Source organism: Alternaria atra (genome assembly GCF_907166805.1).
Source record: "Alternaria atra isolate CS162 genome assembly, contig: 32, whole genome shotgun sequence".
Classification (NCBI taxonomy): Eukaryota; Fungi; Ascomycota; class Dothideomycetes; order Pleosporales; family Pleosporaceae; genus Alternaria; species Alternaria atra.
Window position 1 is genome coordinate 1,580,507 of NW_025091331.1, and position 13,257 is coordinate 1,593,763.

At 52.6% G+C, this 13,257-nt stretch overlaps 6 protein-coding genes across 6 annotated transcripts; 4 read left to right on the top strand and 2 right to left on the bottom strand.

The window, feature by feature from the left end:
- Positions 1–1,077: 1,077 nt before the first annotated feature.
- ALTATR162_LOCUS10278 (uncharacterized protein) lies at positions 1,078–2,559 on the top strand (the record flags this gene model as incomplete). The annotated part of the gene is made up of 2 exons (XM_043317914.1): positions 1,078–2,048; positions 2,109–2,559. 2 exons carry the CDS (start codon positions 1,078–1,080, stop codon positions 2,557–2,559), a joined length of 1,422 nt encoding a protein of 473 aa, XP_043173849.1.
- A 2,042-nt stretch (positions 2,560–4,601) lies between these two features.
- ALTATR162_LOCUS10279 (uncharacterized protein) lies at positions 4,602–6,158 on the top strand (the record flags this gene model as incomplete). Its single annotated transcript, XM_043317915.1, has 2 exons — positions 4,602–5,064; positions 5,116–6,158. 2 exons carry the CDS (start codon positions 4,602–4,604, stop codon positions 6,156–6,158), a joined length of 1,506 nt encoding a protein of 501 aa, XP_043173850.1.
- Positions 6,159–6,870: 712 nt separating this feature from the next.
- On the top strand, positions 6,871–8,209 carry ALTATR162_LOCUS10280 (uncharacterized protein; the record flags this gene model as incomplete). The annotated part of the gene is made up of 3 exons (XM_043317916.1): positions 6,871–6,954; positions 7,013–7,893; positions 7,945–8,209. The coding sequence occupies 3 exons, from the start codon at positions 6,871–6,873 to the stop codon at positions 8,207–8,209; spliced, it is 1,230 nt and encodes a 409-aa protein (XP_043173851.1).
- A 350-nt stretch (positions 8,210–8,559) lies between these two features.
- On the top strand, positions 8,560–9,641 carry ALTATR162_LOCUS10281 (uncharacterized protein; the record flags this gene model as incomplete). Its single annotated transcript, XM_043317917.1, has 4 exons — positions 8,560–8,582; positions 8,651–8,676; positions 8,837–9,255; positions 9,309–9,641. The coding sequence occupies 4 exons, from the start codon at positions 8,560–8,562 to the stop codon at positions 9,639–9,641; spliced, it is 801 nt and encodes a 266-aa protein (XP_043173852.1).
- Positions 9,642–10,049: 408 nt separating this feature from the next.
- Positions 10,050–11,114, bottom strand: ALTATR162_LOCUS10282 (uncharacterized protein; the record flags this gene model as incomplete). Its single annotated transcript, XM_043317918.1, has 1 exon — positions 10,050–11,114. The coding sequence occupies one exon, from the start codon at positions 11,112–11,114 to the stop codon at positions 10,050–10,052; it is 1,065 nt and encodes a 354-aa protein (XP_043173853.1).
- Positions 11,115–11,782: 668 nt separating this feature from the next.
- On the bottom strand, positions 11,783–12,824 carry ALTATR162_LOCUS10283 (uncharacterized protein; the record flags this gene model as incomplete). The annotated part of the gene is made up of 2 exons (XM_043317919.1): positions 11,783–12,273; positions 12,359–12,824. 2 exons carry the CDS (start codon positions 12,822–12,824, stop codon positions 11,783–11,785), a joined length of 957 nt encoding a protein of 318 aa, XP_043173854.1.
- Between the last annotated feature and the right edge of the window lie 433 nt (positions 12,825–13,257).

A 13,257-nucleotide genomic window follows, 5' to 3' on the forward strand; every position in this document is an offset into this window, starting at 1 on the left:
ATGTGTTGTGGGCTGTGGAGACGCGCGCATATCTGATGCTGGGCAGCGCTGCCAACAGCAATGCTCCGTGGCCGCGATAAAGCGTTGCACAGGGGAGTAGGTGTAGAAAAGACACCCGGTGTGCTACAGGGCATTGCGGCTGCAGCAGCTCAGGCACGCAATAAGAGACAAGATGGGCCTGCGGCGAATCGAAGGCGGTCTCGGGGCTCCCACGCCGACCATGTCATTGGCGCGTTTTTCTGGCCCAAGGCATGAGTCTTATCTCTTACTCCTTGCTCGGCGGCCACCACACACACCCCAAACTCCAGCTTCCAACCGCACCCGCAACAGCACAGCACTGTCCCCGCCCAGGACAGGGCTGGCCATCCCCGGCGCGGGAGCTAGTTCCAATGCCAAAAACAAAGAGTACCTGCACATCCCATGTCCCCAAAACCTGAGCAGGACCGCCATTACGCTCTCTACCGCTGCTCCAAAACCCTCTCCACCCACGGGTGCACAGGTCCTGCCCATCCTTTTGATTGTGTGACGTCTCACTCGGATGCTCCCGCGTGCACCGCCTGTCTGGCACTGAATGTGAGTAGTCCATGGTTGCTTATCTTGTGCGCCAGCCGCATATCCTAGCGACGAGCCTGTGCCTGCACTTGTATATGACTAGAGCCCTGCCCCAGCTAACCGTCGTGCCTCAGGCTCTTGGCTCCGTCTCCACTGCCGTCCGGATCCATATACACAATCGTTCTTTCCCAATACATAGAGACCCTGGAAACCCCCTCTCTCGGCCTTCCATGAGCCGCCCATTACCCATACGGCAACCACGCTACGACCACCACCTCAGGTCGACTCCTGATGTTCCATAGCAACACTCAGGCCCCCGCCCATCTGCCTGGAACGCCCGCGCCTGGCGACGAGGCACAGCTCCCGCGAGGAGAATGCGGCTTCATTCTTCCACCCTCCGAGGGGAATGGCGCCCGCCAGCGCTGCTCCTGCCGTAGCTTCTACCCGGATTCCATCATACGCTCTCGCTGCGGGTGCGGGCACCAGGCGTGGAACCATGAGGCTCAACCAATCTCGACCGTGTCGATGGAGGCATACATACAGGCGGTAGAGCAGATGAAGCGGCTGAAGCAAGAGGTCAAGCGTTTCGAGACGCTGGAGCAAGATCTCAAGCAAGAGCTGTTCAGGGAGCGCCTGGCTCGAGAAGAGCTGGTACGGACAAATCATGCAGTACAGGCGCGCATGTACGAGAACATGCAACTCCTGAAGCTGTCCATCGACGACAAGGTCGAGGCTGTGGTGGATAGGACAACGGAACTCAGCGATCAGATCAAGGTGCAGGGTGAGCGGTTGACCATGGTGGACGAGTTCAGCATGGAACTGGAGAACCGAGTCGATCGAGTGGAACAATTTAGTGGCATGTCGCCAGACGTGACACCCGCTGCCTCGACGCCAAAAACCCATGGGTCAACACCAAAGGCTTCTCCCGCTCCGCCAATGCCGTTATTGATGCAGTCACATCATACCCTTGGCCAACTCCCGATTCGGACTGATAAGAAATACCCCTTATCGTGGAGTGTTCGTGTCGTTTTCATTCCGCGCAAGTCGCAGAGGTTCGCGTATGATCCTGACAGCAACGGCTACCGACGATGTGCCTCGCGCAAGCTACTACAAAACCTCGAGTTTCATAGCCAGGACAGCTCCTGCTTTGCGAACGGCATTGAGACAGCCTTCAAGGGTGTTTTCCGCGGCAGACCATGGATGCCAATGACTGGCCATCGCCCAGCTGACGAACCCTTCGGTCGCATGGCGCTAACACTTCTACCCCCTGATCTCGTCCATCGCGGCGTGTGGGACTATCCTTTTCTGGAGGATCACTGCATCGCGCACGACAAAATGCAGGGAGATATCCTATACATTACTCTACAGTATGAAGACGTTACCTGGAACGAGATTCGATTTTTGCCTCCTGTGACCGGCGTGGACGAGACTTGCTGGGAGCACGATGAGGAGCTCGACGGTACTGCCAAATACAAGAGCTTGGACTCAGAGATCATGTACGATTACCAGGATCCTCCTCCTACTTATTCATCTCGAACTCACTCGATGGCGACTAGGGCGCCCTCGGGACTGGACGTCCTTGCCAACTCCGCTGCTATGTTGAGTCCGATCGAGCGCGCTCAAACAGCAGCGTCTGTTCATTCTTCTAGACTGAGCCCTCTGAGTCCCTTGCAGCGTGCGCCAACCCAGTCGTCGAGCCATTCCAGCCATCCGCGCTTCTCATCCGAGCGCAGTAGCCTCCGCAGCTTTGACACGGAAACAACAGACGATGAGCATCGCGATAAGAAACCCAAGCTGCGATCGAAGCAGAGCATGCCCAACGTGAACGGCAATGGTTCTGCACAGCAGCCAATGTACGTCTCAGGCCGCTCCAAGCGTAAGATGCCGGTCAGGGAGAAGGGTCCCAAGGAGCCCCTACACTTCAATGTCGCTGGTGTTGCCAAGGGCGGGCTCAACTTCCTACACCCTCGTTCTTCCAAAGGAAAAGAAGCAGCCCATAACACATGAAGCGACAACGTGCAGTTTCATATTTTCAACATGTACAAGGTTTCTTATCCACACTCGGTAGAGGCGTTCACGAGTAAAATCCTCGATTTTCTTATAGGATACCCATTGGCGTTGTATAGTACGGGCGGATGCGCCATTCTGAAAGCGCAATTTTTCGATATGTCCTCCAGGTTCACCGTTCGTCTTGTGTTACAAAGATGTAATTGGAATTTCAGGTTGCGCGATTTCTATTCTCGACCATAGACGATTTTGAAGACACCATGCCAGCTTGCACGTCAAAGAGCATGCAATGTGTTCATAACCTGGGCAATGAAGACGATACTATTTTTGTACACTCGATCACACACAATGGTCTACATTTTTGTAAAGTTCACTTCGGCCACTAATCTGACGATAGGCATGTTTTCTTCTTGCTGGGATGACATTCACTAGCCTCTGCATCCGAAAAGTTATCGTGCGCTCAGACGCACGAAGTCTGTCCAAAAGAGAGACTTTGTTCTGAGCCCCCCGATACCGTATCGCTTCGCGCCAGCCTGCATTGATAAACACCCGCCCAACCCCCATCCAGTATCCACCAGCCAAGACGGCGCACAGGGATGGAAGTGTAATGCAAGGTCTTGGATCGTAGGAGTAATACTGTATGCGCACTGGACTTATTTCTATCTAGGTACTTTAGTATTGTGCCGGATCATTTCAAAGAGTATTATTGGCAACGGTAAGAGACCACCATGACTACGGCACTATGCTTCCTGATCTCGAGACGCTTATATGCCTCGCACCTTTGGGGATGCCATCAAATTCACATGGCGTTTCGGAAATGAGTATGTGTGGATAGATTCCTTGTTCATATTGCAATTGATCTTAATCTTCGCGGGGAAGAAGCGTAGTATGGCCTCCTGGAGAATATGAGGATAAGGCCCATACCATGTCTACCTCTGTTACCCCAAGAGGTCTGGATCCGATTGGGGAGATCAGCGCAGGAGTATGGACGATCTGTGGTAGAGGTTTCAAGGCTCAGCTCCGTATGTTTCCAGTCAGAGGGTGATATGATTAGGCTAGTATGAAGGTAATGAGATCTCCAGAATGTCATGACTTAAGTATACCTATGGTTCGTTAGAAGGACGTCGGATTTAGGTATCCCTTGCGTTTGTTCCTAGTTCTTTCAGTCTCAAAGGGTATGCATTCTGAATACGACAAATGTGCTACCTACCTACACATTGTTGTAAGCGGATCTCTCCCGAGACAATTGAATAATAATTATAACATGAAGGCACAAGCGACTATGTGTGTTTGACGGCGAAGGCATCCCGGCCCTACTGACTAAGAAGTCGTTAGCAACTGCGGGGGGCCGGTACCCCGAACTTCACTCCACTTTTCCTATCAGCACAGGAACAACACGACTTTCAATTTCCCAACCTCGTGACAATGTTACATGTACAAAAGAACTAGATACGAGAAGCTCACCGATAAATTATCGCAGGCTTGATGTCAACTACCACCTTCACGAATCCTTCCGATACCGCATGGGGACGGGCCTTTTCTTATCATGCCGTATCTTGGATGAACCCCTCCAATCCTCCAATCCTCCATGCCGATCCCTCTTTTGGGGTCGCTGCCGAACCACTCAGACCCCTAGCTCCTGTGCGCGACACGAGGCGACATAATCGGTATTGGTCAGAAAGGGCAGGGAGTTTATCAGGAGAACCAAGCACAACGTGAGATAGACAGTGGAGAATGTTACCTTGCATTCGCTACCACCATGTAACGCCTGGGATATCCGGCTACGTTGGCGCGTGGCCTCAGGTTGCACGTAACTCCACGGGATGGATGCAACTCTTGCTGGTTTTATGATCGTAATCGGTAGCTTGTGGTGATCATACTTAAGACTGGGGACGCAATCGGTCTGTTCGTCGTCAAGTCGCACCGCACCTTCTTCCACGACATCTCAAGAAGAGCATTCTGATTGCGTCGCTCCCAAGTTCGACGTCTCCTCCAGGCTCTTCGGTAGCGGGAACGCGGTTTTGCCATTTCAATTGATTAATATGTCGACGAACAAGGACCCCGAGCTTGCAAAAGATGGCCTCGAAGTCACGGCCTCTCTCTCCTCCTCCAAAGATGCTAACGCACCAGTCCCGATCGAAGGAACGACCGAGCATCTGCCCACATACGAGCACGAGAAGTCTCTGACATGGAAGTTCGACCTGCGGATCCTGCCTATGTTGGCAGTCATGTATCTCTTCAATGCGCTTGACAAGGGTAACTTGGGTAACGCAAAGACGGACAACATGGACAAAGATCTCGGTTTCGTGGGAAACCAGTACAACATCATGCTGAGTATCTTCTATGTACCGTATGTCGTCTTCGCGCCGCCAATTGGTATGCTGGGAAAGAAATATGGACCACATCGCGTGCTGCCGATTATGATGTTCTGTTTCGGTAGTGCGACACTGCTCGCTGCTAGTGTGAAGAATTGGAGTGGTATGATGGCTTTGAGATGGTTTTTGGGTGAGTAATCGAATTGAGAACGGGAATGAATCTATGGCTAACAGTACGCAGGTATGGCCGAGTCTGCCTTCTTCCCCTTGGTCATTTACTACCTGACCACCTTCTACCGACGAGGTGAGCTTGCAAGGCGACTGGCCTTGTTTTATGCTGCATCCAACATCGCAAACGCTTTTTCTGGGCTGTTAGCCTTCGGTGTGTTTCAGATTGAATCGAAGCTCGACTCGTGGCGCTATCTGTTCATCATTGAGGGAGCGCTTACAGTCTGCTTTTCATTCTTCGCCTACTGGTACCTTCCCAAGAATGCCTTCGAAGCCAAGTTTCTCAACGACTCAGAAAAGCAACTGGCATACACTCGTATTCAGATCGACTCCTCATCAGTCGTCGACCAGAAGTTCAATTTGAAAGATGCCCTTGGTATCTTCAAGGAAACGTCAACCTACGGCTTCCTTGCCATTGAAGTCTGTCTCGGTGTACCGCTACAGTCCGTTTCACTGTTTCTGCCACAGATTGTAGCGCGCCTAGGTTATGATAAGATCAAGACGAACCTCTATACCGTCGCGCCCAACATCGTTGGAGCTATTGTTCTTCTAATCTTGGCCTTCGCATCAGACTATACTCGCCTCCGCTTCCCATTCATCGCTCTCGGCTTTCTGCTCACATTCATCGGCTTCATCATCTACGCCACCATCGACGTAGAAAACTCCCTCACCGTCGCCTACTTCGCCTGCTTTATGATGACATGGGGCACGTCTGCACCTTCCGTTCTCCTCTCAACATGGTACAACAACAACGTCGCGGACGAAAACCGACGCGTCACTCTTACCTCAGTTGGTGTGCCGCTGGCAAACTTGATGGGTGTTGTTAGTTCGAACATCTTCAGGCCACAGGATGCGCCAGAGTACATACCTGCGCTGGCCACTACAGCGGCTTTTGGAGCGACGGGATGTTTGTGTGCAGCACTGCTTGGTGCCTACATGGTTATGGATAACAAGAGGAGGAACGCGAAACAGGGCGTCAACCATACCGCAAAGGATGTATCGACTGCGAAACTGAGAGATGGACCCAAGAACCCGGAATTTAGGTGGTTCTTGTAATGTGGTAGAGGAGTGAGTTGCATCTTAAAAGTCTTTCGTTTAGTTCAAACACGAGTGTCTCGTCAATTCGTGTACAGAGCGCGTACTATTGCATAGAGCTAGATACCCTTTGAATCTCATAGTTGCGTCTTCCAAAAGGAACACACGTGAGCTGCGCACTGATCTGACGGCGAAAATGCTCTTGGGGCACCGTGACTAACACAGTCACGCGTCCCCATCATCCGAACCAGTGTGAGATAGGTTAAAAGGCTAACACAGAATCGGACAGGCTGGGTGTTGTTTCTGTTGCAGGGACTCCCGACGTTCAATACTGTAGCTATGAAATGCTCGTCTGATGTAGCATCAATAAGACATGCAAGAATGAATGCAAGGTGCAGAACAAAGACGCAGCTGCACGGATGCTTCTTCCATTCGGGGATCGTCGAGAACGCCTCGGCCTGGCGTTAGCGCCATCTCTTATCGCCGAGGCGGCCGCTGCTACATCACTCGTCACGCAGCCTGACGCGCCTCACTTGGCCATCAACCATCACGAGTCGCAGCTCGGAGCTGCCTAGTACCTTGCTGTCGCTGCATCTATCTATACTCTGTTCTCCCTCCATCTTTTCCCCATTTATATCTGAACGCAGCTTGCGTAGTTGTCTATAACCCATCACTTTGCGATACCGCGTCCGATAAGCGTTGCTGAGCTCCGAGAGCTCGACTCATCACCATCATGGCAGTCAAAGCTGCAGTGCCGTTCTTGGTGGCTATGATGCTGTTGACGGGCGTGTGTAATACACTATTAACCAAGTACCAAGTATGTAAACCCTTCTATGTAGTGACGCTAAAGCCTGATACTGACTACGCGCGACTAGGACATGCAATGCGTCAAGAACTGCGACTCTCCCTCGCCCAAGCATCGCGATCACTTCGAGCAACCCGTCCTCCAGACTCTCCAGATGTTCGTGGGTGAGATGGGTTGCTGGCTGGTGATCGGCATCTTCCAGCTCTACCAGCGGTATGCGAGCGCGAGGGCAGGCTACGAGGCCATTCCAGACAATGAAGGGTCAGATGACAGCGAAACGGGTGCTGTCGCCAATCCGCTGAGGCCTGCGCATCCCGATGATGAAGGCAGGATACCGCTCGAGGGTCGGAGCATCTTCTTGTTGGCGCTTCCAGCCTGCTGCGACATCGCTGGAACCACGCTCATGAACGTTGGCCTGCTCTTTGTTGCAGCCAGCATCTATCAGATGACTAGAGGCGCACTGGTTCTCTTCGTTGGTCTGTTCAGCGTCTGGTTCCTTAAGCGCCATCTTGGACTCTACAAGTGGTTCTCGCTCTTTGTTGTCGTAGCTGGTGTCGCTGTTGTTGGACTCGCAGGTGCCATCACCAAGGACGACAAAGCATCGCCTGGCCACCAATCGATTCATGGTGAGGCAACCGGCTCGGTTGGCATGGAGGCGGCGACTTCGCAGGCTGCTATGACCATCATCGGTGTCCTGCTCATTGCTGGCGCGCAGATCTTCACTGCGACACAGTTCGTGCTTGAAGAGAGGATCATGGAGAAGTATGCCATGGAGCCGATCAAGGTTGTTGGCTGGGAAGGTGTATTCGGTTTCTTGGTTACGCTCGTTGGCATGATTATTCTACACTTCGCCATTGGAACTGGATACTTCAACGCTAGAGAGGGATTGTACCAGATGACGCACTACCGCGCTATCGCAGTGTCTTCGCTGTTGATCATGGTCAGCATTGGGTATGTCTTTACTCTCCATCCCTACTTTCAAACTTTACTGATACGCTGCAGTGGCTTTAACTTCTTCGGTCTGTCCGTAACTCGCACCGTCTCTGCTACCTCGCGCTCTACGATTGACACTTGCCGCACACTCTTCATTTGGATTGTGTCGCTTGGTCTGGGCTGGGAGACGTTCAAGTGGCTTCAGGTTGCAGGTTTCGCTCTCCTGGTGTACGGTACCTTCTTGTTCAATGACCTAATCCGCCCACCGATCAAGGCGTGTGTGGAGAGGAATAACGAGCCTCTGCTACCTGAGGGTCCGATCGAGCATCTTTAGCATGTGAATGAAGGACTTGAGAGCGCAGAGGCGCTTTGTATATACTGAGACTGGGTTTGGCGTTGGATGGCGCATGGTAAGCTCTGGAGTGCAGTCATCGAATATTATCTTTTGCAACAGACGACCCAAGATGTGTGCAACTTGACGCTTTACAAACCGTGGGACCCTGATGTGGCTATCTAATCAGTGCCAAATGATGAATGTGGTCCGAGCTTTAGCGCGCACTCAGCCCTCGCTAAAGCGATATCGAATTGCCTCACGAACATCAACTACGACTTCGATAACAACGGCTCGACTTTTCTGAACACCCACGCCCGGAGTTCAGATACGCCCTTCCACAGTTCGACAAAATGGCCACCACTCAAACCGCAATGTGAGTTTGTCCGCACGCCGTCGCATGGCAAAGACGCGCAAATGGGAATGAGTACTGACGGCCTGCAGCTCCAAGAGGAGAAAGTTCGTTGCTGGTACGATATACCCTTCCTACAAGTAGAAGACGGAGCATAAAAGAGATGGCGATCATGAGGCGTTGCTGCGTGGCATAGAGCCTACAATGTTCAGGACGTCAAATGCGAGACACAAAGGGCATTGCGCACACAGAACGGTCGCTAACATCACCTCCTACAGACGGTGTCTTCTACGCCGAGCTGAACGAGTTCTTCCAGCGCGAGCTGGCCGAGGAGGGCTACTCCGGCGTCGAGGTCCGCGTCACCCCCACCGTCACCGACATCATCATCCGCGCCACACACACCCAGGAGGTTCTCGGAGAGCAGGGTCGCCGCATCCGTGAGCTCACCTCGCTCATCCAGAAGCGCTTCAAGTTCCCCGAGAACTCTGTCTCCCTCTACGCCGCCAAGGTCCAGAACCGTGGTCTCTCCGCCGTCGCCCAGTGCGAGTCCCTCCGATACAAGCTTCTCAATGGTTTGGCCGTCCGAAGGGCTTGCTACGGTGTGCTGAGGTTCATCATGGAGTCTGGTGCCAAGGGTTGCGAGGTCGTCGTTTCCGGAAAGCTCAGGGCCGCCCGTGCCAAGAGCATGAAGTTCACTGTACGCATGCACACGTTGAACGTATTTTGAGGTGGCATACTAACGTCATACAGGACGGTTTCATGATCCACTCCGGTCAGCCCGCCAAGGACTTCATCGACCACGCCACCCGCCACGTCCTGCTCCGCCAGGGTGTGCTCGGTATCAAGGTCAAGATCATGCGCGGCTCCGACCCCGAGGGCAAGGCTGGCCCATCCCAGACTCTCCCCGACTCCGTTACCATCATCGAGCCCAAGGAGGAGCAGCCCGTCGTCCAGCCCATGTCGCAAGACTACGGTGCCAAGGCCATCGCTGCTCAGCAAGCTGCGGAGCAGGCCAGGCAGGCGGAGCAGGGCGAGGGCGAGGCCCAGCCAGCTGCTGGTGAGGGTTACTCTGAGGAGCAGTAGGTTGATAATTTGCTGCGGGCGCAATGAGGTTATGAAAAGGCATTTAGCGGAAGGATATGATGCCATCACGAACCCTGACACATCTTCCTTTGCACATTCGGAATGGACTGGGCTGCTTTTTTGACACGGGAGGGAAAGGAGTCTGCACTGCTTCACTGCTATGTACTCAATGAAACCACCCAAACATCAAAGATGGCTCCGACCACACGAAGTATGTTCTGATCATCGTCAACGCTGTCTTCAACATGCCTTCTGGTCTTGCACATTCTCTGTTCATATTGATACATAAGTGAGCTGCAATCATGCGCATATGCACGTGGGAGTCCTTCTGGTATTTCACATGTATCATCTTACTGATGTGCTAACGCACGCAATATATACAGTTTTGGAAGAACCGACATGGGTCGTTCAAATGCTACCAAATACAGCCAAGCTGCTCATAACCTTGCCATCATCTCCAACCATGAGGTTCCATCCACAGCTGCTACCCAGTCCTGGGTTCTCAATCCAAGCTGGCTCCCAGTAGAACAGACCAGTACCTTTGCCGTTCGGTACAGCAGCCACACGCTTCGCAACCTCCTTCATCCACTGGGTCTGCCCATCCGCACTAATAGGAATGCTCTTCACATCCGCAGGGAAAGCATTTGACGGGTTAGGACAGTAACTCGGCCAGTTGGTCTCGACAACCATGACCTCCTTGGCATATTTCTTCGCCATGTTGTTCAAACTCGTGCTGAGAGCAGACAGCGTAGCAGCACTGTTGTAGAATGGATAGTAGGACACGCCCTGAACATCGTAGTCTGCAGCTGACAATCCGCCGCCTGATCCAAGCACCGTGTCGTACCACCACTGTTGTGTCTCCCAGTTCCAGCCGTTGTCTAGATGAATCATGATCTTGGGCTTTGGGCTCATGGAGGATTCTTTGATGGCTTTGGACGCGGATTTGAGCAGCGCGGCCACGTTCTTTGGTCCATCGGTGCCGGAGAGTTGGCCGATGGGGAACAAGAGGCCGGGTGTGATTTCATTGCCAATACTAACGAGGTTGAGGGCGATGCCGTTGGTGGAGAAGGTGTTGATCACGTTCTTGGTGTAGTCGTACACTTGCTTGATAAGGGCTTCGCGGTTTAGCGATTTCCACGCTGCGGGTACGACTTGTTTGCCTGGGTCGGCCCAGTTGTCGCTGTAGTGGAAGTCGAGATAGATGCCTAGACCAGCTGCTTTTGCGCGTTTGGCGAGTTTGATGTTGTAGTCGAGGTTGTAGTTTCCGTCCGAGGGGTTGACCCATATGCGCTGACGTACGGTGTTGACGCCACTGTTCTTGAGTATGGTCTCAAGCGGTTGGACGGTGCCGGCGGCATTTTTGTACTTTTTGCCCGCCGCTTCTTCAATGAGAAGGGAGGACCAGTCTGCGCCTTTGTAGGGTAGGGCAGCGAGCGCCGTGCTGGCGAAGAGGAGGATTGATGTAAACCGCATCGTGGATGATAATGATGATGATCAATACTAAGATGGATGATCCCTCAAACCCCCCAAGACAACAGCAGCTATATACCAGTACTCATCACATATCCCGTCACTGATCAGCGACGTTTTAGAAATGCGGACAAACCTCTACATGCGGCAACGCATCCCCTCCAATTTACACCGTCAGCCATTTGCATTCGAACGTGACACTGAATTATTAGTCTAGAAGCATGAGAAATAGTACTTCCTCCAATAACAGCCGGTGCCGGTATACCAGGCGTAGTTTCGAAACATATGAAATGCCGAAGCAAGCTTTGCCGTGTGGGGAAATTGAACCGGGGTAATGACATAAAGCTCCGGGGAAAATCTGACTAGAATTGCCGCGGAACACGTGGGAGTTGGTGCGGAGAGGTATGGGCGGAGGAATGATCTCCGGATAGAGTAACTTATGAGAGCGTAACTAGGCTCGTTAGGATAACATTGAACTGGCGTCTTGTTTGCACGATGTGGCTTGTAACGTAAGATGGCATGGCGGTGACAAGGGTCCTGGAAAAGTGCGGAAACGGTCTGTGAGTGAAACAGTTACGAGATGTACAGGAGATAGAAGAAGGACAGTTGAGCGCATTATTCATACAGTATACCTACAGGGCGTGGTGGTGAGCAAAGGGGCGGTCTTTTCTTTACTGGTCGAAGTTCTTGATCTCGGGCATCATTCCCAGACCCTTCCCCTCCTGTTGTGTTTTACCCTCACCCTCAATTACACCTCCTGCCTTGCGCTCGTTGACATGCTTCCGGAGCAAGCTCAGAATCTCACTGCCCTTCCATCTGCTAGGCACAGGCCTGTATGCGGGCTTGAAAGTGCCAACAGTCTGCGCCCATTCACCCTCTCCAGGCTGCCTCTTGCGCTCGTCCTTCTCAGGCACCTTCGTCTGTGCCGTCGCGTCCATGCCCTGTGCGTTGGCGGTAGACATCGCAGAGCCACCGCCCTCGGCTGTCTCGTGGGATGTAGGTGTGGGTTCTTGAGTCGCCCAGTAGTAGATGTCCCAGTCGTTTTCGTCGAGGAAAGTGTCATATTGCTGCATCAAAGAAGGAGACATGGTACTTAGGTGGGCGTCGGCGAAGGTGCTGAGGAGGAGATCACTTTCTAGGGTTCCCCTCTTGCGGCTCTGATCTAATCATTCGTTAGCCATATTTCGACCTGGTACAAACATTGTATATATGATTGGGGATAGGAGATGGGCAATGTATGAACGGACATAATAACCTCGCACGCATGGTGTTCGGGTCTTCTCCAGTCCTGCGAATAGGTTCGACCTTGAACTTGGCGCCTTCCATCTCACCAACACCCAGTTCGCTGTTAGCTCCGCTAACGTCCTGATCTTTGCTGCTCTGTGTTCCGCCTGTCATGCGCTCGGTATTCTCAGGCACAGAGTCCTTAGGTGCGAATTTGCCGTCGGCGTTGGTGATCAACTCAGGCGGGGCAGCGTCCTCGCCAATCGCAGGCATCTCATTGGCAATAGTAGAGGTGGTGTTGGTAAGATGAGGGTTCAGTGGCCTCTCGATTTGGTATTTGCGGTACGTCTCAGAAGTGTCGTTGGTGCGCTTGTTGAGAGCTTCGAACTCATTGTTGCGGATCGTAGAGATGCTGAAGGTACGGCATTGGGTGCGCTGGAGGGAGAAGAGAGCGCGCGATGAGCGAGCAACTAGTCTTGAAGATGCCATGGTGTAGACAGTACGTTGTGAGGCTTCAATTGGTATTTGGATAGATTATAGAAGGTGGGTGTTACCTATGGCTGTAGAAAACGTCACCGGGCCAAAGCTCTTGGATTACTAAGGCGAAAATGAACCCTGTGATCGGCTCGTGAAGTCTATTACTCCTACACATCACCCAATAGCATTTCGGCCGTTTGATGTGTAAAATTTCGCGCCATAATCGGTGCGATCAAAGACGACATGCGACACGCAAAGCTGTGAAGACCTTGCTTTACTTTCAGGTGATAGGTATTCACAGTGGTATCTTCGCCGCTACTCTGCAACATCTTTGCATCAATGGACCTAGCCGAGGACCGTTCTCGCTGCGATACATGGCGTGTGTCGAGTGAATATCCGCCCGAGCGCCTCTTTGTCCAAGCACGACCTAGCTAATCAAGTGCCT